Here is a 24,270-nt window from a genome sequence, read left to right as displayed (position 1 = left end):
TAGTTATTTGACGATCTGAAAATTATTAAGAAGGCGCACTCTCTATAACGCTTCAAGCTCTACTTCTGTTATTTAAGTTTGCATTATTGAGCCTTGTGTCTATGACACATTTTGTTAACATTTATATCATATGTAAAAACGATTTCACCGAGATTGCAATTATTTTTCAAATAAGTGCGAGGTCTTTTAATTTATGTTTTTATTTAGAAATAATTCTAATTTAAATATATTAAATGCAACCATTCGGTTATAATGTTGTTTACTTTCTAATCTATTTTATAACAAATTCTAATTAAAAAATTAATTTGTAACCAAGATTGTAAAAATTATAAATTAAGGAGAAATATCGTTGTAATATGAGATAATAATTAACAGATCTACTTATTATGTTATTAATTGGATAGCTCTATTTTATAAAATTTCAGTTTGACAATCGAAATTATTATCACTTGGAATGATGAACCCAGCATATGGCGATTTCAAACATTACACAAACTTTCACGTTACTACATACTCTTATTACGATAAACGGTTAAAGTGTAACAAATGCATCCTCGTCTGTTAAAAACAATTATCCTTCCTGTAAATCATATGACGTTACACGTGAAATAGTACATAATGATAAGCACAAGGCGAATTTGCGTCGCCAAGCGGTAAGATAACATTGTTTCACATAACATTTAACTGTGTCAGTGAATAAGAAATAAATCTTATCTTAACAAAAAACATCGTTTCTTTCTCGTATCATATTAGTTATTACTCCTGTATTTTTATTTACATAAATCCTGGATATATATATATATATATATATTGAAATCGGAGAAGGTCGAATGAAAATAGAAATAAACTTCGCAAATTATATTTAAAATCTGTTATACATATTATTTATTACATTGTAGCTCACAAATAAAGATGAACAGATAAGAATCTGTGTAAAACTTACGCAAACCTACTTGTTAATACAATATGATATATAATTATACAAATATTTATGTTATTGTACTTTGCACTTATCTGTACTAGATTAATAAGACGACAACTTTTTCGATTATAAATCGTGATTTAATTAACATAATGCACCATTAATGACAGACATACATAATACATAATATACAATATCTCTTTTATCACTTGTTCTGTGTATCAACGTAGAGCGATTAACAGAAAATTTTATTTGTGAAAATCAGTGACTAAAAAATATATATGACTTAATTATTTTCTTCATATGCAACATAAGTATAAATGTACCATATCTCTTAATTTTATATGTTCTAATTTTTTTTTCTTTATATAGCTAAGGAATTTCTACATTATACAATATGGTATCGCATAAAGATTGTTTTCCAAGAGTATAATATATATCTTTGTACATCAGTAGAATCGATACGTTGAGGATACAACAGTATCTCATTAAAGATAGTTGAAGAATCTTATAAAACATTTTTAGAGAAAAAAATTATTGTAAGATTCGTAAAATAATATATATATATGTGTGTGTGTGTGTGTGTGTATGTATGTGTGTGTGTGTGTGTGTGTGTGTGTGTGTGTGTGTGACTAAGAGATGTATTGGGTATCGAGTATCCACAGTAGCAAGATTATAAATAAAGGAACTGAAACAAACATACAAATATCTCGAAAGTAACAACTATAAAATTTAAATTTTGCAAACGAAGTTCAGTTAGACTTTGTCTCCTATATTTTATAATTTGTCATTTTTCTAACGTGATCAAAATTCAATTTAATCGTCTTAAATTGCACACTCATCTTCTTTCTCATCAGATTTTTATACAGACAATTAATAATTTTCTTTTTTGTTTTTACATAATGCAGATCCAAAATAACACTTCTTTTATCAAAAATTCATGATTGTATTTGTCTCACTACTTCACGGCTTCAGGTTCATATCCAGCTTTGTTATCATCACGATTCGGAATGCTTATATTCTTATTTTGAAAATTAAACATACATTTAATAACTGACAGGTAAAGTGAAATCATATGAGCTATGAAGTGAAGTCATATAAAGTGAAGTTAATGTGTTTTGATTATTATTTTTTTTGCCATGCTTAATAAGATATTGAGTAAACCTTAGAGATACATTCTACTGTACAAAATTCCTAAATATCGAGTTGACACAAGTAGAGATACTTTGGATACTGCCAGATATCTTATACATCCCTATAATGTGAATATATATATATATATATATATATATATATATACGTGTACGCGCGCCCGCGCGTGTAATATGTGTCTGTACACAAGTATGCATTTTTATTTCGATTATCTCAATTATTATTGCGCTTGCCCAGAACATTTAAAGTATTATTTTCTTGCAGAAATTAGCTTATTAATCGTAGACCAGCAGGAAAAAAATAACTCAATGGACCTCATGTAATTTTAAATTGACAAATTGACGCTACCTGTAGGCAATTTCCTTCACGTAACATTTACAAAACGTACAACATTTACGTAAAGAAGTGCGCTTTCGTTTCATTGAATTTCTCTTCGTATTTTCGACATTTTGTTCCCTTTAGAAGATAGTAGTGGACATTGGTATTGAAAAATTGTCAAGCTCTTAATACCGTCAAAGAATACTTGTCTGAAACGAGTAATGTAAAACATATATGTAACGTATGAAAGTGTCGTATTTATGTAGGAAATGTAATGTCACGCATTTATATTTCTTTTTACTTCACCCACTGTCCTTCTCTTCACACACACCGTAGTACGTTTTTCACTTACTGACTACCGGCTCAAAATGAAATGAAAAATTATATTCGGGAAATCATCCGAGCTTGGCGAATGGCGCATTGAGCGAGGGGATACGTTATATTTTCCATTGCACATGTCAACAGGGAGGCGGGCTGGATGTCGGAGCTGTGTCTACGGTCGCCGCGGACGAGGACGCCGCTACCGCGGCCGCCTTATTGTCGGTGTTCAATCTCCGCCTTGTGAACATGATTTGTTCCATTAACTCGTGATGCGCCTCTAATCGCTCGATGCAGTGTAAACACGCAGTCTTTGGCAGCGGGTCGTTCATGTTTACCTGCACGAATAAAAGCCACTTTACAGATGGATGCTTCCTTAAATATCTAAGTGCATATGGACGACAAGACGGTTGGTCAATCAAAATAATTTCTAAGCATAAAAAGGATGCGTTCTTACAAAATATGAGCCGATGCTCTATATTTGTGTAAAATACATCAGAAGGTAAAAATATGTGGAGTAAGTTTTAAAGAGACCACAGGGAATACCTATAATATGTTACGTTATATATGGACGTGCGAGGAATCGGCTCTTTTTTTTTTTCAGATAATTGCATCGCCCGCGGAATAGAGATCCGTGCGAGAGAGATCGATCAGGGTCTCGCACCGGGCGAAACGGTTGCCCAACGGTCCTGGTGCGTGGGTATAACGCGTGGATAATGTATAACGCGCGCGTGCACGGCACGCGCGGAATTACCGTGATCGGCAGGTAGGTGTTTATCTTCTCGGCGAGCTTCATTCTCTCGCCCTCCTCGCCGTAGATGTGGATCACGAAGCGGTTCATCTTGCTGCAGAGCCTGCATATGAACCCCGTGATCACGGCCTTGTCCGTGCTGCCCATCTCCGCGGCGTTGCTCGACGGCTGCTCCCGACGGCGACCCCGCAGCGCGTATCCCGCTGGCCCCCCCGATGCCGCCGCGTACGTTGACAGCGCGACTCCTCGCGTTCGGTAGTTACAGCGGGCGAGCGTGTCGGGGACCCGTGCACGCTTCTTCACCTGGAGATCTCCTGGAGTTTGTTTATTGCAGACTCCGCCGAACGCCAGCGCGCTCCGAGCGATGCCTCCGTACAGTGCCGTACGCGCCGTACGCCGACCCCGCGCGGGATCGCGGCCGCGGATCGTGTATGGTATATATACTTACTCTCGGCCATTCTCCAGCGTCAGATTATTATCTTTATTATCACGCCGTGTAACATTCCCGCAGTGTTCCTTTAATCGAACTTCCATAAAGAGAAGGGCGTAGCGTTTGAAAACGATCAACACATATATTTACTATGTTTATTTACTATCTTATTGTATCAGTTATTATTATTAAATTCTATTATTTATGCTCCCAATATTTCCGATCTCATTCGATCAGACTGTCTGTAAAAGAGTTGGGCATAAACTACAAAACTACTATAGGCTAAAAATACAAAAGACATTTAAATTAATTTAATCTGATGATTTTGCGATTATACATATTCTTCCTAACTTGGTCAGTTAATGGAACAATCGAAATTAATTCGTTGCTCCTAATCTAATATATCTCTCTTTCCATATGTATCAAAACAAAAAAATTAATTATATCTATGTTAATAAAGTATCACAGGTATGTGGACAGGTATATGGACAAATTAATCGCTGACGCGATTAATCGGAGTTTGCTAAAAAATCCTCTTCAATTGGATTCGCACAAAGTTGAATATTCCATAATTACTAGTATTGTAGATTGATAGGTATTATATATGTGTTTAGGGAAACGTCTGATGAGCAGTTGATCCTTATATACGTCCCTGATGATTCGCCATTGAAAGTTGATCGGAAAACAGTTCGAAAGGGATGTATGGGAAGGAATCAGCTGTCACACATCTGTCACAGTGACACACCTACGAACATGAAATTTTCTCATAATATCGTTTATTTCTAATTACTCTCTTTCTCTCTCTCACTCTCTATCTCTACTCCTCCCCCCCCTCCTCTCTCTCTCTCTCCCCTGTTCCTTCCCCTCCGCCTACAATCGTATCAGGGTTTTGTTTACGTATGTATAATACTTGAAAATATCAAAGATTGTTGCGCAAACGCATAGTTAAAATTCCACGTTGTTTTTTTCTTTCTCTCTAAATTATCACAGAGAGAATAAAAGATATATATATATATAGGCACGCGTTTTCTTTATACTCATCGCGTGACGTACTAATTAATTGTTATTGATAAATACATTCAACCTTTTATCTAACATTCTTATCCCCGATAAGATGGATGTATGGAAATAACGAAAGGAATAAGAGAATAATTGTAACATAAAAAAAAATCAAACATATTGTATACGTGTGTAATAATAGGTCAAAGATGAGAGACATGTATTATATTTTTGTATAAACATTCAATTTTTTCATATTTAAGAGTCGAAACATCCTCTACATAGGAGCCACCTCGACAATGAGCTTTTAAGGAGCGAGCAAATATTATATCGTCGAAACGGTGAGACACACGCGAAGAATATCTTAAACAATACAAGGAGAGAGAAGGAGAGGGGAGGAGAGGGGGGGGAGGGAGGGGGAGAGGAAAGAGAGGACAATAGTCTCGTTTTGGCCCGTGGCATTCTCCATACGCTCGCACCACACATCGTCGTTACGTTGCGTCGCGCACGTAACAGATCGCGCGCGCGACCGCTTCCGGGAAAGTGCAAATGGATTTTTAAATCGCGACGCGCACAAACCGCGATTCAACATGGTGGCGATCAGCTGTCTTCTGTCACGATGACGCGGAGAACGCGCTACGGGCAGGCGAATAAAAATTAATCGGCCCCGGGATCGGCGGGCGGCGGCGTGCACGCGGCGGGCGCACGGACGGGGGTGGTCGATCGGCTCCGAATTCAGTCCGGGCTGGATCAACGGGCGACGGTGGACGTGACACGTGTCGTCGTCGTCGTCGTCGGCGGTCGCGCATATATTCCCTCCGTCGTCGTGTAGCAGTAGCGGCCCCCTCGCCAGAGCGCTGACGAAGGCGACGCGAAGTGAGCGGCGAGTGTACGCACTTGAAAGCCAATATGGTGACCGTCGGGGGATAGTCGCCAGGCGCGCACACGGGGGATGTTTAATAATATTTATCGTTGTCGGCAGCGTGCGTCGGTGAGCGCCGAGTGATGAACTTGACGTGACCGAGAGCCTCTCGCTAGGCTGAAGCAACTCCGGGCACCATGTGCGATGTGTGCGTCGACTTTCACGATCTTCTGCTCTCCTGTAAGTGGAATTATTATTGCGCCCGCACACAGTAGCGCGTTCCCCTCTCCTCCCCCCGTGTGGAATTCTTAACCTCTATCTCGACGGGTCGAGCACCTCGCGCTCGGGATATCCGCCGACGAGGCCTCTCCACCTCGGACGGCGAGACGCCTCTCGACGGCGAGGCGTCCCCCCCCCCCGCGTGCGACGAGGGCGCGCGTCCTGGTTCCCTCGACCTCGAAAGGTCGTTCCTCGCGCGAGGAGCCCCGAGCGTGGCGGGGTAGCGTCTTATAACCTTAACCGTCGGCGATGGTCGGCGATGTCTTTTGTTCGGTGACCCGAGGCCGAGAGGGACTCCCGGACTCGGATCGCGCTCCGCCTCCACCAGCGTTTCCCTACGTCCCCGCATCACTTTTCTTCCCCTCCTCCGCCCTCCTCACGGAGATACAAATGATTGCCCCGTTACGATTTTCGACCGAACGTTAACGGCGATCCGCTTATGTATATACTTACTCCCTTGAATTGCGACGCGAGTTTTCGAACGAAGGCGGCACGTGTCTATTTCTATAATCGATGTAGATTAACTATTAGTCTCGATTTAACGTACTTTTTATCGTTTCTTTTTTAAATCTCTAAGAATTAGAAAAGGATAAGAGGCAGGAGAATCTAAGCAGGTTAATCCACGTGGAAATGGACACGAGTCGCAAGAATCGAATTGCACTGTTCGAGAATCTTCTGGAACTCACTGGATATTTTTACAATTGGTCCAGATTAGTCCCTCGAATATTCGCTTAGCGTGATTTTTTTTGTGCTGCGTGATACGAAAGATTGTTCGAGAAAGAGAAACGCGCTCTTGCGAATTGTATTTTAACTTTGTGTTTAAAATATATATCGATTTACTTTCTGGGCTCTAACACGTTATTTTTCTAGATGACGAGCGTTCGTCGAAGGAGCAAGATGCATTGGCGACATTGTACGTAACAGATGTCGACACGACGTTGCATTATGTTAACCAGTGGGTGCAGAGGTATATTAATCGACTTAACTTTAATACCTTTTTTTTTTGTATCTTTGCTTGTTAACCTTTTCGCGACGCTAAAGGCCATCGCACGTACAATTTTAGTCTTAATTACAAGGCCCTAAGCAAATTGACCAATCACAATCAAAATTGTGATCTTACGTTCTAGAATGTTCGACTGTGATTGGCATATGCTTATGACTTTACGATTGAAATTTTTGTACGTGATGACGGTCTTAAGCTAAATATATCGATTCGTTGCAAAAACAAGGAGAATAATTTAATATTAAGTCAATAAGAGAACAGTCTTGATGTAAAGATGTATGAGATAACTCTGTGGAAGCACTCTCTAAAAAAGAAACTAAAGAAAAACTGGTACTAGCTGCAAAATGCTGTTTGACTCTGATCACATTCTTGTTCGGATTCTTTCGCATTTACACATTACACAGTTCACATAAATTATTACATAAATTAATTTACCTAGAGTATTATAAACCGTTCAAGAAATTGTGAATTATTTCAACGAAAATTATTTTGAACGAGTTGTAACAAGAGTGATGACTACAGTGTTTTTAGAGCCAATATTTGTAATGAGTGTTTAACTTCTCGTAGCGAAAGGGTTAACTTTTACAATTACTTTCATACACATTATTATAAATATTCCTAATTGTGCAATGTTATATCGATTATTTCTTCTTTTTCAGACAATGTATGTGCTGTTATCGCGAAATTAAAAATTTTGATCGGTTTATAAGGCTAACTCAGAGCGTCGTGCTCTGTACGTTACAACAGTTGCAAAGTATACAGCAAAATGAACAGCAGGGAGATGTTGTCGCTAAGGAGACGCCTAAGGACGAGAAGGATGAGGAGGAGAAAAGTAATAAGCGAAAGTCCAGCGACAGCGCGGAGCAAGTGGAAATTCAGACGAAACAGATTTGGTCGCAGCATGATAAGGAAAGATTGTTTCATCTTCTGTCGAAAATTTTTTTACTCAACTTCCCTCTCTATATCGCTATGAAGCACGGCGGTGTAATCAACCCATTAGCTCCCATCAAGGTAAAGGTTTTTTTTTTGTGCAATTTATTATATCTGCCTTCTAGGTCGATATGACATTGATTATTGTATGACATTTATTTTAAAAACCGACAGGACGAAGGTGGTTACTGCGAGCCGCATGACCCCGAAGTACCGGCGCCTTTGATCCGCGCGGTATCTATATTTTGCCATCAAGGAGGCTTTAATTTGGTATCTGCTTGTTTCGATATGGAAAGCACACTGCCCGTTAGCCTTGCGCATTCTATGGTTGCGGTTATTTGTAATCTGAAGCTTTGGTTAAACTATGCCAGTGTCATTCAACTGTTTATACCATTCCGTAGTCGTGTTATGAAGTACATGTGTCGTTTGGAGGACAAGGAATTGCGTACTCCAGCTGTTAGGACTATGGCAGGTGTGTTTCTGAAATTAAAATCATATACGTGCGCTGTATTGTAGATTTGCGATTTGCAAATACACAAATCTCAATTCTTCGTTTCTATTTTAACACGCACACACCAAGTACTCAAGTGGTATTTTTTCTTGTTTAGATTTTATGTGGACCGCCGTGAAGGATCCGATAGACTCTGTACTACCAAGTTTCGATCGCGATGGGCTTGACTTGGCATTTAAATATTTTACTAGTACAACTCTGACTATGAGGCTGGCTGGAGTAGCTCAGATAAACGCTCACATTACCGCGTCTAATGAGGTCTGCAACAACGAGGCTGTCGCCGAGGTCGAACAAGTGGGACACGCGCTCGCCGCTTGGCTGACCGAAAACAACATCATAGCTCATATATTCGGACCAAACTTACACGTAGAGGTTATTAAACAGAGTCACATTATATTAAGCTTCTTGGCCATGGAAGGTAGAATTACATCTTCGGATATGGACACGATGTGGCAAGCGGCGCAGTTGAAGCACTGCGGTCGTCCGGTCTACGATCTGTTGGCGCCATTGGTCAAGCATTTAGCTCCCACTCCCGTACTCCACTTGTACTCTTTGCTAGGCAAATTGGAGCCTAAGGACCACACAGAGCAGAGCCTGTTCTTAGCATCGGCTTTAATCAAATTTATTTGGACGTCCGGTCGCTCGGCTTATCCACGAGGTTTGGTAATGAAGAACAGAGAAATTTTAAGGAGTACCGGAAGTGGAGTCGGTGGAAGTAGCAGCAGTGATCCAAGCGGAATGGATGGTAGCAGCCCGGAGGACGACGAAGAGGAGCCTAGTCCGACGTTATCAGACGGACCGTCACCTAGAAAGCAACCCAGAGGCTACAGCAGTGATGGCGAAGGTATATACGTAAACGTTGTGAACACGTTAAGTTTGTTAAATAAAATCTTGGTCTCTTTGTTTACATTTTGTTCGCACACTTGCAGGACATTACAAAGGAAAGGATCTGACAACGGCCACCATCGAATCAAGTCTCAATGATATCGAAGGCCTGAATTCCGACAAGTTTGATTGTAACAGAGAATTGACCAAGGACTCCTCGACGAACGTTATTCGAGACGACGTAAAGAGCAAGCAGAGCGGTTCTGACGCTGAGGCGGACACGGAGAAGTCTAATACGGAGGAAATGTTTATGCACGAGAAGAAAAAGCGAAAAATCCTGCGCAAGCGGAAGAGGCCGCAGAAGCGCTCTTTAAGCGCCGTTGAGAAAACGTTGGAGGATATCGTTGGTCAGGATGTTAATATGAAATCGAAGGATCTGCTCGCGGACGGGAAAAGCAGAACGGAGGATATGCTGAACAGTAGTCTGGACGCTTTGGCCTCCTTGGACGAGTCAAAGAGCGTCGACGCGTTGGATCGAGTTAAACAGCAGGCGATGGCTTTAGATCCGAACGAACAGCAAGTTCCAACCACGGCGGCTCTGTTGAGACGTAAAAATAAATATATGTCTATAGTAGGATATAACGTGGATCGAACGGCCGATTCTGCCGACAGTTCGCACGACGAGGATGACAGCGACGTAGCGGGTGTGCTTGCCGCCGCGGACGGCCCCGGCGCGGTGATATCTGAGCTTGCCGGTTTGGTGCACGCGTCCGGCCCTACGTTTCTACCCTCGGGATTGGACGAGATGCTCTCCGACGAAGAGGGCTCGTACAGCAGTAGAATATCGAACAAAAGTGAGAAAAACATGGCCGACTTCGACGGCGAGGAGAGCGGTTGCGAAGAGGAACTGGCTCAATTAGCCGCGCGCCACTTGAATGCCATCCAAATGCAAGCTTATCACCCCCATCACTCGCACTCGACAATGACGATTCGAAGATCGGTCTGTCAGCAATCGCAAGTACGAACCGCACGACAAACGGCCACGAGATTGAGCTCGCAGTTTAACCTGGACACAGTTTGCAAGCCGGGCAACACGCTGCTGTGGGATCTGCTTCAAGATGATAAGATAGGCCAGCTAGGAGAAGGCCTAGCCTTGGAAGCGGAGAAAGCGCTGTGCAATCTTCTCTGCTTCAACGTCGATCGCTTGATCCCGATGAAATTCATAGAAGGCTGCTTAGAAAACTTGGCGACCAATCGTTCCGTAGTTATATCCCTAAGACTATTGCCGAAATTGCTCGCGAGTTTCCAACAATTCGGTGCGATGGACGCGCACACGATTACGACCTGGGCTGATCGTGAGCGTGGCATGATGAAGCATTTCTTCAACAATCTGAAAACTTACACCAGTACAGGACCGAAGAGCAATTTGTATTCGCATCAAACCGAGATACAAGTCAGATTGCAATTTCTAACATCGATCTTCTCGCCGCTCGGCTCACCCGATTGTTTTCGCTTGAATCTGGAGCAAGTGGATATACTGTGGCAATGTCTGTCGCAGGATCCCGTCTGCGCGGACGAGCTCTTCAGTTGGTTGCTCAGCCAAGCGAAATCTACGGAGCAGCACGCTTTAGGTATGGACACGCTGAAACACCTGTGCATGCGCAAGTTACCGAGTCTCCCGCCGGAAACCATCAGTATGATAGGCCTGAATTTGTTTCAACAATTGTGCAACCTGGCGCGCCTGGCCGCGGCGCACATGGACAGACCGCTCAGGGATATAGATTCGGTGGGCATGGACTTCCTGTGGCGGATCGCCCTGAAAGCGAAAAGCACGGACGTCAGTATGGCAGCTATACAATACCTCAACGGCTACTACATGTCGCGACAGTTGACACAGGAGGCGGAATTCGTGTCGCAGTGTATGACGCATCTCGCGGCGGCCAGCGCCGATCTCGAGACGAATGAGGAGGCCAGTCTACGCTGCATACAACGCGCTTTGCTTCTGCTGAGGACGCACTTGGAAGCCTTTCGGAAACGCTACGCTTATCACTTGCGCCGCTGGGTGTTGGAGGGCAGAGGCGCCGCCAGCCACGTGGCCATGAACACGTCCGAGAAAGGCCAGCAATTGAGAATCTTCGTGCAGCCTGCTGGTATACCGGAGAAGACGAGTTTCACGCTTCTTAACACCGACTACGTGGCGGATTTGCGGGCCGAAGTAGCTAAATGGTGGGACGACACGCAGAACACTCAGGAGAAATCAGCGGTTTCCGCGAATGCCGCGCAAAACGGTGGATCGGTTTTGGGCTCGTTGCTCACCGACGGTCCTATCAGAATGATTACTCAAGGACAGGAACTGACCATCGAATTTGACGAGAAAACCTTGCAAGAGATGGGCTTCAAAGATGGACAGTTAGTATTCATTTCACCCGGCGCCAGCAGAGGCAATGGCGGCCGTTGTAGCAAAAGAGACATGGATTCGCCCTCGTTGTTACCGCCCCCGCCTAGAGAATCCTTGCCGACTTTATTGTTACTTCGACCGCAGTACTTCGAACAGCTGTTCACGCTTATGAGAACGCTCAGCGCCATGAGAACGACCGTGAAGGGAGGCCAGGAAATTCCTCACACGAAGGCGCAGGTGCTCTCGAGAAGAGTCTGGGACACGCTCACCCTATTGCCGACAAGTCCGACTTTGCTACGAGGCTTCCAGAAACTCGGCGAGACTTCTCTTCAGGAATTACTCGACCCGGCGAGTCCGCAGAAGTTGATGTATTCGCTTTACATCGTCGAGTCCCTGAGTCGGCGAGGCGCGACGAATCAATCGTCGCCGAACAGTCCCACCGTATCGACGACGGCGCACGAGGGCGGTGGCGACGCGGACGACAATCACGACGATAAGGAAAGGGATGTGGCTTGGTCCACCTTGTTCGTGCAGTACGGCGGTCTCCGGCATCTCTTCGATATCTTTATGTCGGGTTGCCTGGAGCAGGGAGACGGCAGCGAGTGGCAGCAGGATTGCCTCGCCAGTTTGTTGAAGCAACTTTGTCATCTCGGTGTCGTAAGAGAAGAGAAAAAGCGTAACAAAGCAGACAAGCCACTGCTGGTGCCGAAGCTCAGCGAAGCGATGTTGAGAATGATGAACGTCGACACGGTGATGCCGAGGATAACGAGCATCCTGAACGACGCTTCGTTACCGCTCGATCCTAATCACTACAAGACGGGACTCTTTGGCCGATCCCAAGTGATACATTATGCGATGGCGTTGCTGGTTTGTTGGGTGCACAGCGATCCGGCAGTCAGACAATATCTATTTTCGTCGTCCGAGCCCTTCGGAAAAACGTGGCTGCGCAGGCTGATATTGGAAGATCCCGAGCCGGCAGTGAGACGCGAGGTATGCACGGCTCTGTACAGGCTCTGCTTGGGCAGCACTGGCGCGGAGGACGACAGCTCGGATCAGATGCCAGGATTGATCGTACCCATGTTAAACACTCTGCTGGAGCATCTCGTGATCGCCGAAGCTATGCAGCCTTCTCATCGCAAGCCAGACCTTCCGCTGCACCTGCATACCGTTTTGGACGAAGGAAAGGAACCCTACGGGCCAGCTTGCAAGGACTATTTTTGGCTGGTATGTCGTCTGGTGGATTCCCTTCCGGACGAGGCAATTCGAGAAAGCTCGGCGGACGACACCTCCGGCACGACGGTCGATCTCGAGGCGCTGGCCATCCGGGTGATCGATTCCGTGCTTAACAGAGAGCATCTGGAGACGCGACACAACACGGTGGAGGACGACGCTCTGGTCGGACTGATCAATCTCACGTGTAACATAATGACGCACAATCCACCCTGCAAGCAAGGTAAAATCGGTCAGAATTTATTGGACCAAGTGTTCGATTTCCTGTTCGCCTTGCCCAGCCCACGAAGCAAGCACGTGCCCAAGTGTAAGAGCCAGGCGTCCAGATCGGCGGCTTTCGATCTCTTGGTCGAGCTGGTGAAATCCGCGCCCGACAATTATAGGATGCTGCACGAGAAGCTGCTTGCCCAGCACCGTCCCGGACCGCATTCCCCGTATCCGTGGGATTACTGGCCTCACGAGGACGGACGTTCGGATTGCGGCTACGTGGGCCTGACGAATCTGGGCGCGACGTGCTACATGGCTAGTTGCATGCAACATCTGTACATGATGCCGCAGGCGCGCGTTTCAATTCTAGGCGCCGATTGCAGTCGCGCGAATAAGCACCAGTTGACGTTGCGGGAGTTGCAGAGAATGTTCGCTTACCTGTTGGAGTCCGAGAGAAAAGCGTATAATCCAAGAAGCTTCTGTCGCGTGTACACGATGAACCACGAGCCGCTCAACACCGGCGAGCAGAAGGACATGGCCGAGTTTTTCATCGATTTAGTCTCCAAGCTGGAGGAAATGACGTCCGACCTAAAGAATCTGGTCAAGACGCTGTTCTGTGGCGTGATATCCAACAACGTCGTCTCGCTCGATTGCGAGCACGTCAGCAGGACATTGGAGGAGTTCTATACCGTCCGATGCCAGGTGGCGGACATGCGGAATCTTTACGAGAGCCTGGACGAGGTCACGGTCAAGGATACGCTGGAGGGCGACAACATGTACACGTGCTCGCAGTGCGGCAAGAAGGCGCGGGCCGAGAAGCGCGCCTGCTTCAAGAAGCTGCCGCATATATTGTGCTTCAACACGATGCGCTACACCTTCAACATGGGCACGATGCTGAAGGAGAAGGTCAACACGCACTTCAGCTTCCCGCTCAGGCTGGATATGTCCGGTTACGTTGAGAAGAAGCTCATGCCGCAGCACTATCAGGACGAGAAGAAGGCGGCGTCCGAGAAGAGAAAGTCCGAGAACGACGGGCACTCCAAGTCGGCGGACGATGCGGAGAAGGAAGAGGAGGATGTGGAGCATTATCAGTACGATCTGATTGGCGTGACCGTTCACACGGGAACGGCGGACGGCGGGCACTATTACAGCTTCATCCGCGATCGCACGTCGCCCAACAAGGACAAGTGGTTTTTGTTCAACGACGCCGAAGTCAAGCCTTTCGACCCGAATCAGATCGCGGCCGAATGTTTCGGCGGCGAGATGACCAGCAAGACGTACGATTCGGTGACGGACAAGTTTATGGATTTCAGCTTTGAGAAGACTAACTCGGCGTACATGTTGTTCTACGAGTGGTGCGCCGATCCCGGCGAGCAGGCGAAGGAGGAGGAGGCGACCGTCTCGAGTCCAGCTGCCGACAATATCGACGGCAGTACCGGGCGGTCCTCGTCGTCCTCGTTGGTTCGCAACAATGCGAACAAATTACCGCCGCTGGAGCTCAACAAGGAACTGGAAGATTGGATCTGGCAGGATAACATGCACTTTCTGCAGGATAAGAATATATTTGAGCACACGTACTTCGGATTCATGTGGCAGGTGTGCGGCTACATACCGCAAACGTTACTCTCCGTGCAGCCGGACATCACGGAGATGTCCGCGGAGTTGTCCACATCCTTCTTTATGGAGACGTTCATACACGCCAAGGAGAAGCCGACGATGGTGCAGTGGGTGGAACTGCTGACGAAACAGTTCAACGGCTCGGCCGGCGCGTGTGCGAGATTCCTCGAGCGGATGGCCGGCGACTCGTGGTGGCCTATTCAGATTCTAGTCAAGTGCCCTAATCAGATGGTCAGGCAGATGTTTCAACGGTTATGCATTCACGTGATTCAACGATTGCGCGCTACGCAAGCACCCCTGTACCTTCTCTGCGACGAGAACGACACCGTCAACACCGTCGGCACTCGATCCTGCGTCACGCGTTTCGTCAGGATGCTACTGTCGCTCATGGAACACGCCAAGCAGCACCTCAAACATCTCACCGAGTACTTCAGTTTCTTGTACGAGTTCAGCAAGATGGGCGACGACGAGGCTGTTTTCCTAATCAGAGTGCAGGCCATCTCCACGATGGTGAACTTTTATCTCGGGCACAAGACGCACGAGTTCGTCGACGCGGTTAGCGAGGAGGAAGAGGAGGAGGAGATCGTGACCGTGCCTTCGGAGAAACTCCGGCCTGCCTCGCTGGACAAGATGATCACGCTGATAGCGTATCTGGTCGAGCGCAGCAGGGGGCAAGATCACAGATTGGCGCTCTCGCCGTCGGATCTGAGTGCCGTGGCGGGCGGCAAGGGCTTTCCGTTTCTGTATCAGCAGACGCGGGATGTCATAAATCTGACTCAAACGAGAAATTTGATTCAGTCGTTGTGCCGTTGGAACGACAGATTGGCGATACACGTAGTAACTATGATATTCCAGGCGATAATGAAGCACACCGACGTGTGCCAGCCGTTCTTCAAGCTGTTAACGCTACTGACAGAGAGCTCGGGGTTGAGCGGACTGCCCTGCATGACCCAATTGATCCTCGGTAGGGTCTGGGAAGCGGCGAGAGTCGCCCCGCACGGTGCGCTCGAGTGGCTAGCTCTCGCAGTCACCAGAAGTAAACTGGCGCACGCCTGGGTGCTGCAAGAGCTCAACACGTGGCTGCAGCACTACCTTCTCGAGCACTCCAATCAAAGAGTTCGCTCGGCCGCCGCCTTTCTGTTGGTATCACTAGTCCCGTCTACGCATTTCAGACAGGGCTACCGCAGCGCGCATCGCCTCGGTCTAGGCTGCAACGCGTCCCGGGAACTTCAGCTGTCGCCGGAAGCTACTCTGATATTGCATCAGATATATACGGCACTTTTGAGACTGCTTCAGCCTGCACGACATTACATCGACATACAAACTCACGGTACAATGAAGCTCACTGCCTACTTTGCATTGCTCACATACTGCGTAGTCTCTAAGACCGAAAAACTAATGGTGAGTAAATTCGATACGCATACACACACACACAACACACATATACAGACAGCCTTTTATAGCTTTCAGCAGGAGAGATCGACAAATTCTAACGTATGTATACTTTTGCAGTTCGGCCAGTATCTTAATGATCTATGGACGCTTTTCCATCCGAAGCTCTCGGAACCAAGCATTCCGGTGCATCATAATAAGCAAGCGGTACTTTTGTTCTGGTATCACGTATGCTCCGATTGTCCAGAGAACGTCGCCATGATACTTCACAATCCGCACATAACTAAAAATATAGCATTTAATTACATACTGTGAGCGTTACATTCTTGTCTTTCCTCTGCGCTCTTTGCATTTGTTCGCATATCACGCATCAGTTTTGCATCAATTTTAGAAATTACATAATTTTTTATCTTATAATAATAATAATATTTATTATATTAATTATATTATAATAATATTAATTGTGACAGCGATACGAGATATATTATCTGGTCTGCACATTATCCCTAAAGATTGTAGTCGAATGCAAAGAGTTAATATTATCCGATGTAAAAATGCTTGATGTGTTTCTAACGCATATTTTCTTATTGATTTCAGAGCTGATCACGAAGATCAAGATGTCGTGTTGTTTAATAGAGTTATGTTACCCGCCTATTATGGTCTCTTGAGACTGTGTTGTCAGCAATCGCGTACTTTTACAAGACAATTGGCCGCACATCAGAATATTCAATGGGCTTTTAAGAACATCACTCCCCATCCTACTCAGTATTCAACCGTAAGTTTTTTGTAAATTTTAAGTCTTGCATAAGAGATGGGCATTATTCGTGCATAGATTCTGATTTATTAATGAGATAAAACTTTTTACTCCGCTTTAAATTAATTTTTTTCTCTCTCTTTACAGGCAGTGGATGAATTATTTAAATTGATGCAATTGCTGGTCGCGAGGCATCCTGATCAAACGGAACAGGAAGAGGCAGAGATCGCGTCATTCAGAAGAGGCACGCTATCCTCTTATCTGCAAGGACTCGATGGTCGTTCGTGTTGGGCAACTCTCATTTCTGCTTTTCGGTAAAATATCAATGACTATTTTAATTACAGAAAAATTAAAAGATATAAATGGTACATTTATAAATATACTCTAGAAACATGATTCATTTAATGCTATATAATATTAAAAATCGGAAAATCTGAAGTAACAATATTTTTTTTCCAGAATTCTCATCGAATCTGACGACGATCGTTTGTATGTTGTATATAATGGCGGCTTAAGCATGGCTCTCGAGGCGTTTCATATGCTACATATCATGTATCACGAAGCGACGGCGTGCCACGTAGCCGGCGATCTGGCCGAGTTGATTGCCATTATCGTCGAACTCGTGCGATGCGTTCGTACCGCGAGGGACGGGCCGGACGCTAGAAACATTCTTGCTAACTGCAAGGAGTGGCCCGACGTTCTGCGTAAACTGGCGACGCTACTCAACACGTATAACCCGCCGGACATGAGGAATCTGGCCATAGACCTTTTGAAAGAGCTCGTCATGCTCGTTCCTTCCGAAGCAATACTGATACTAGCGCCGTTGCTCTCACACTGCCACGCAGCTCTTCAGGAGTCTCATGCCGCTGTCCCGCCCGGGCCGTACCTGCCGAGAAGATCTACTCCGCCCGGGAAGATGCCTACGAGACCCGCCAGGCCGATGGTACAAATGGCGGTACCTCACTCTCAGCTGGAGGCGTCGAAAGGGGTAGATCCGGAGTACGACAGCGCTCTGCTTGAGTTTTATTTACCTTACCACGAGCTGATAGACGTAATGTGCAGATTAGCGATTAATAACGATTGCATGACAGATACGTTAGTGAATTTGAGCGCTATGCTTGGATTCGAAGGTGAGTACGATACGGCGAGATGATACGCGCGCGCGAGTGATCGCGATCCTGGGTTGAATTCTGATTTATTTTTGCGCTTGCAGGTGTACCTTTGCACTTGGCCCTGTTTCCCAGGCTGTGGTTAGACGTGCACGCCGCTACGCACATAGACAGAAAGCACATCGCGTCTCTCCTTTGTTCTTCCTACACGGTGGATTACGTGGACGCTGTGCTGCTTGATGAAAGATCGTCGTTGGGAGTACCCGCGATACACGCCTTCCTCAAAACCTTCTTTCCGAAGCTGGCCAATCACGTGTTGACCGAGCAGACGTGCTTGCTCATCGACAATCTGGTCAGCTCGCTGACGACGATGGTCGAGGCAGTGGACGTCGAGACGTCGGCGCATAGACTGACCGGGAACCTGCGCGCCCTCGCTCTCGTTTACAGCAGTAGCACGAGACTGAAACCGCCCTCCAGCCTGCTGCCGGCCCTGGAGACCCTGCTGTCGCGTACTCGGACTATCACAGTGAAGGAGAATTGTTCGTCGCCGGAGATGGAAACGCCCACCAAGAGGCGGAAGCTGTGCAGCGACAGCGAGCCGGCCGACCGGGATCTGTGCGCGCCGATCAAGGACATCGACACGGAGAACAACATCTCCGAGGCGGAGATGGACAAGGCGGACGCAGCAAACGATACAATGTCTTCCGATTCCGGGGACGACAAGGTCGCCGCCACCGCCAGGCACAAGTCCGGCAGCGTTCAGGCGGAGGCCATCGCCACTGGCATCAGCGACGCCGTGTCGCCGCCGAGTTTGGTTACCACCGCCAATAGTTGTACAAATCAGTTGCGCTGCTCGTTGACCAACGTCTCGTGGCTCGAGATGCTGGAGAAGACCATCGTCGAACTTCAAACGATCGTGCAAGTGCAAAGCAAGAACAATTAGTATGTCGCGTGAATGTGATGATCGGTGGGGACGCAGGCGGGACTGCTCTCTAGACGGCGTAACGTACGGAACTAACGACCAATTCTTACGACCTGCAAAAACTGCATGTGATCCTTTATGCCGATATAGAATTTAAAACGGTGTGTCTTCTGCGCTCCTTCGAAAATCGGATATAACTTAGTACATATTGTATCGTATGTATATGTATCTCGAAGCCGCGATTTACTTTCCAAATATAGGAGATATAAGATATTTTCGTTACTCGACATAAGTTACATTCGAATATGAAGTCGGGGAGTCGCGTATCGCCGTCGTATATATATATATATATATCTGGGACTGAATGATTTTTCTCATCTTTAAAACGTTCGTTAGTGCTGTGAGATAGAATTACTCGTCTCTCGTGGCAGGAGCACGTGGATGCGCGCACTTCAACGTGCAATAAAACGTCGTTAAAAAAACCATCCAGTATTCAGAAAGCGTTAATGTGTGTGGTTTCATTAAATCTCGTAGGATACTTTAAAAAAGAAAACACGCTATATCTCTCAGAAAAGTTGCTATGTTGACACCCCCTGATAATTTCAACGATTTCGCGCTATACTTGTGTACGAAAGGAATCACAGGGTTTTAAGAAATTATTGAAGTAAACATGTAAGAGAAGTACGTTCGATGACTGATCAAAAAAAAACTTTTTTTTTTATATACTCGTTGCTAGTACGCTCGATTTTTTGTTCATTTTAACGTATGTACGATGAGGATATATATCGCGGTAAAAATTCAGTTAAAAAAAAAATATCGATTTTAGACGAGAATAGACAGTTATCTCTTGACAATTGCATTATATCGAAATTTTTATTCTAAACATTATTTTCTACGGCTGATATTTCACAAGATATCAAGCCATTATATTTTACATATTTCATTCTATATATCTATTATTGTTCTTTGTCCTATACTCTAACCAATTCGAGGGAAAGTCTCTTAATTCCACGTTTGTCAATCTTCCGAGCCGTTTCACATTCGCATACAAATATTTCCGTTTATGCGCGATCGATCGTAGGAAAGAGAAGTAAAAAAAAAACGAGAGAGTTTATTAATACATATGGATGATTATTTACATAATTAGTTTGAACTTAAATGCAGAACTTAATCTATACCGAAGAGTTCTATAATTCGTACGGAGCATTAGGGATCTAAGTTCTTAGGCGAATCGTAGGATTGTAATGGAGTTTGCTAGCGTATTTATTTATTTTCTCAGTACGGCGTGCGCCTCGGTGATAGCCGTGCGTCGTTCTCTCATTTCGCTCTCGCTGTTCTCGCGCCGCTTTACTTATGCTAAGCTAAAAAAATCGTCGCAGACGCTCGTTTACAACTTTTATACAGCCACTGTGGCCGCGGCTTTCTCGAAATCAAAGACATCTCACATCACGAATGAACAGCTCACTCGTGAAACTTCCAATAAGTGCTAAAGCATTCAAAGCTGACATATCTATCTACCGGTACACTGCGGTCATTCTCAGCACAAGCGCGTTTTCATAATCGTCGAGCTTACCGGTTTTTAAATGGCACTAAGACAGCACCTCGTTCAATCGTGGCTCCTGACTCTCTCTTTGCCGCACTTATCGGATATTGTGACGGCAAAGGCGAGAAATTGCGTCAATCGCAATCGTTCGATCGTTATATTTTTTTACAAAACTACTGATCTGCGTGACCCACAATTGTGTAAACGCGACCGTTTACATAAATCTATATAAATATAAATTATATAAATAATTTATACTTATATAAATCGCTTTTATCGTTCCTCTAAAAGACAATTACAAAGAGCATTTTTCACATTTCTCTTGAATTTCTTACTCATGTATTTCTTTATATAATTATTATGTAAAGTCTTGGAAAGAAAAAAAAAACGTAAAAATCAGATAATTCTGAATTAGATATGCTATACGTCAACGTAAATTAACTCTGTTGTTTTTCTTTCCGCTTATCATAATTAATTCATGAAATGGTTCTACGATAGAGTCCAGCGCATGAATTGTAAAAATCTAGTAGAATTCTCGTTTGACGAATTCTGCTCGATTTCTACCGCATATTCGCAAGCTGTCAGGGTACAAACCACTTCATTTACTACCGAATGGTGATTAACCAATTCGGATTTGGTATTGTTTGACGCCACCGAACGGAACGGGAAAAGTTAATTGATCAATTGTAGGAAAAAGATTGACGTAATTTCTTGCTTGTGACGTTACGATCGCCGTAATACCATATATGCAATACGGCTGTAGCTGTATCAGAATCAGGAATTTGACAAAAGCTCACGAAGAAGTATGTGGATACAGGAGACGCTGATTATGTGTTCGACCCGGCGTTATCAAGGCGGGGTACGACAAAAGATACTATAAACATAGCGTTATTTTCGCAGTTACTCTCTGTCTATCGTTGTAATGTATAAAATTTTAATTGAATCGTGTCACAGATTAAACAATAAAAATTGATTTGATAATGAAAAATTTTACGTTATTACGACTTGAGCTCTTAGATCGGCTGGAATTTAATGAATTCCATCTCAGCAATTACTCCGTGGGTACGTGTTTTTTTTTTTTCACCTCGGTAACGCCGGCGGATCGACGGAAAAACTTTTTCCCGCGTTAAAGCTCTCGTTCACTTAGATGTTTCCATAAGCGACTCTGCATGCCGCTCAGATCCAAGGACACGGACGCACGACGATCGTTAGGCAAAAAAAAAAAACGCTTACTCGCTTTGACGCATTGTATAATAACTATCTTAAATGTCGCTACATTTCGATGTACTTGTAACGAAAATGAAGGAGGAATGGAAGGAATGTTGGCTCTCTTTCTCTTGCACACGCTCTCTCACTGTCCGTCTCCGCCACTCCTCCAGGCGATGCGATCACTTTTTATCATATATATTCGACAATCGATCTAAATGTATCACATGTACGTGAAACCGTACGTGATGAGCTTTCAGTCATGGCACGATTGTGTAATAAAATATCATTTATTCTCTCTTAGTTACGCTCTTGTACGTTTCCTCTGCGTTTAAGAAGGCGACAAAAGGGAAAAGCGTGGCGCGAGCAGGACAAAGTGTATTTAATTAAGCACGGGCAGACTGATTAATTCTCTCTGATTGCGATTAAATTTCACGAACCGTACATTTATCGAGTTTGGTACATTTATATCATCCTCGTAATAAATAATTAGTAATGCGAATTCGCTTACAGAAATTTAATACTGAATCGACCAAATAATTAATTGCACATGCTGTGCATTGAAACGAATTATTTGGTCCCTCTATCAAATTTCTGTAAGGATCGATTGACTTTAATTAATGCATCGTCGCATCAACGTTACGCACACGGTGTGCAACATTTTTCACAGCCCTGCGAACATTTGTTCTAGCGAAATATTCTACGCGCCTATTCATCCGTCTTTGCAACATTAATAAAAGAATCTCTGCATGTGTGCACGAGCCGAGTGTTCATTGTATCCACTCGGCGAACTTTAATTCTGGAGCCGGAAAAATTTCATCGATCAGATCTTAATGTATACAGGGTATCCCAAAATCACTGGATATTTTTTCGGCAACAGATTTTTTTGACCAATTTGGAACTGAATTTTTTTTTAACGAAAACGTCAAGAGAAAAAATGTCAAATTATGCAATTTTCCAGACGTCATATGCCAGGAACAAATTTCAAATTAAATCTCCAGAAGGAGAGACTCCACCCGAAATTGCAATTTTGATATTTACATATGACTTTCTTTTCAAAGTTTGCGAAGAGGCCTTCTTTACAATCGCTCGTTACAACTTTGAAAATCGTTGATGTCTTGACGTTCTTGCGAAGACACATTTTCAAATTGGCACAAAAATCTATTATCGAGAGGACATTTCGTGATTTTGGGACATTTGTATACGCGTACAGAATACTCTCTATTTTAAATGCCTATATATCTAATATATATATGTAATATATAACGCATTTTAAAAAAGTTTCAGATAGGATTTGTCTTATGTTTTCGAGAAAATAACTTAAGATAGAAATAACTTTTCTTCTAAGCCTTAAAAAAAATGCGTTTCTCTTTCAATATTTTGAATTATAGGCGTTTAAAATGTGGCGTACTATGTATACACAATTTCAATTAAATAAACGCGGGACAAAGGCCACATTTGTTTGTAAAGGAAGCATGCTGTAAAAGCATTTACAAGTACTGTTAAAACGCGATAGTAGCACATTAGCGCTCTTTGTGCTCTCCACATTGTGATGTCGGTAAATTTGTAAACGTTGTATGAAAAGCAAAAATTAAGGCATTCGCGACGACGTACCTATAGCTACCAAGATTGTATAAAAATATTTGAGTGCGTTGTTGCGATTCTTTTTATCTCCCCGGTCGCGATTCTGTCCATTTCTCCTCACGGAATTCTCATCCTGAACTTTGCATCTTCAACGTGCATCTACAAAATATTCATTTCCGTATTCATTATCTCATTAAGATGTATAGTTTTTCGAGCGATAAATAATAAAAGTCTCTTCATTTTAAAAATTAAGTGTCTGCTCTGCTATGAATCCTATTATTAGAAATATATAACAATAAGTTTGTACTTTATAGTTTTAGAGCATTTGCAACACAGCAAAGTATATATAAGATGTGATCTAAAAAAATATGTATATGGGAAGCAGGTGTACAGTGCGAAAATCGAGAATATTATATAAATTTAAACCTTAAGACTGAATCTTAATGAAATTTTTCTTAGATTTCTTCATACATATTTTTTTTCAGAATTTTCATAATATAATTTTAGAACTTTTTTTAACTTTCTCAGTTTTTTATTGAATTGAATTATATAAATTGAACTATTTTGCAGAAATGCTAAAAAAGTCTACGTCTCATCTAGAATTCTTTATAATATACTTATTATATATAATACTGCACTTATATGCAAATTCTGAAATATTATATAATTAAGATTTCTTGTTTTATAATTTTCGAAGAAAACTTGTAAAATCTGAAGTTTAGAGTATTTTTTAAATTAAATAATACGTACGTTTTATTTAAATGATAACAAAATGATAGGCAGCTTTTCTTGGTTTTTGCAGTCAATGTGTCATTATACATTTTGTTAAGCAGAATCTATATTATATATTTCTGCTCACATTCTGCTAACAAGATTGTCAAGCAAAATTACAGTTTCGACAGAGATTTAGCTATTCTTGGTCGCTGCACTCATGCTTTTTTAAAACTACCTTCCTCGCTTTCGTCAAACTTCAAATGTAAATATTTACTTCATTTTTAATTCAAATGT

At 43.8% G+C, this 24,270-nt stretch overlaps 2 protein-coding genes across 3 annotated transcripts; one reads left to right on the top strand and one right to left on the bottom strand.

Moving 5' to 3' along the window:
* Positions 1 to 2,202: 2,202 nt before the first annotated feature.
* On the bottom strand, positions 2,203 to 3,771 carry LOC105452740. Of its 2 annotated transcripts, XR_974775.1 has the most exons (3): positions 3,465 to 3,708; positions 2,745 to 3,048; positions 2,203 to 2,601 (listed from the first exon to the last, which is right to left on the bottom strand). XR_974775.1 is itself a non-coding variant. In XM_011694119.1 (2 exons), the coding sequence occupies exons 1-2, from the start codon at positions 3,606 to 3,608 to the stop codon at positions 2,851 to 2,853; spliced, it is 342 nt and encodes a 113-aa protein (XP_011692421.1). In that variant the 5' UTR covers positions 3,609 to 3,771; the 3' UTR covers positions 2,203 to 2,850. The 2 variants fall into 2 exon arrangements, 1 of the variants encoding a protein (XP_011692421.1); XM_011694119.1 differs by having other exon boundaries at positions 2,203 to 3,048; positions 3,465 to 3,771.
* Positions 3,772 to 5,678: 1,907 nt separating this feature from the next.
* Positions 5,679 to 23,693, top strand: LOC105452739 (ubiquitin carboxyl-terminal hydrolase 34). Its single transcript, XM_011694118.1, has 11 exons — positions 5,679 to 5,992; positions 6,902 to 6,998; positions 7,694 to 8,045; positions 8,139 to 8,436; positions 8,573 to 9,319; positions 9,405 to 16,153; positions 16,265 to 16,455; positions 16,742 to 16,919; positions 17,046 to 17,212; positions 17,358 to 18,028; positions 18,112 to 23,693. The coding sequence occupies exons 1-11, from the start codon at positions 5,950 to 5,952 to the stop codon at positions 18,948 to 18,950; spliced, it is 10,332 nt and encodes a 3,443-aa protein (XP_011692420.1). The 5' UTR covers positions 5,679 to 5,949; the 3' UTR covers positions 18,951 to 23,693.
* Positions 23,694 to 24,270: the final 577 nt, after the last annotated feature.

This window comes from Wasmannia auropunctata, unplaced genomic scaffold (assembly GCF_000956235.1).
Source record: "Wasmannia auropunctata unplaced genomic scaffold, wasmannia.A_1.0 LD336026.1, whole genome shotgun sequence".
Lineage (NCBI taxonomy): Eukaryota > Metazoa > Arthropoda > Insecta > Hymenoptera > Formicidae > Wasmannia > Wasmannia auropunctata.
The sequence above is the reverse complement of the archived record's forward strand: the minus strand, read 5'-3'. Positions and strand labels throughout refer to the sequence as shown.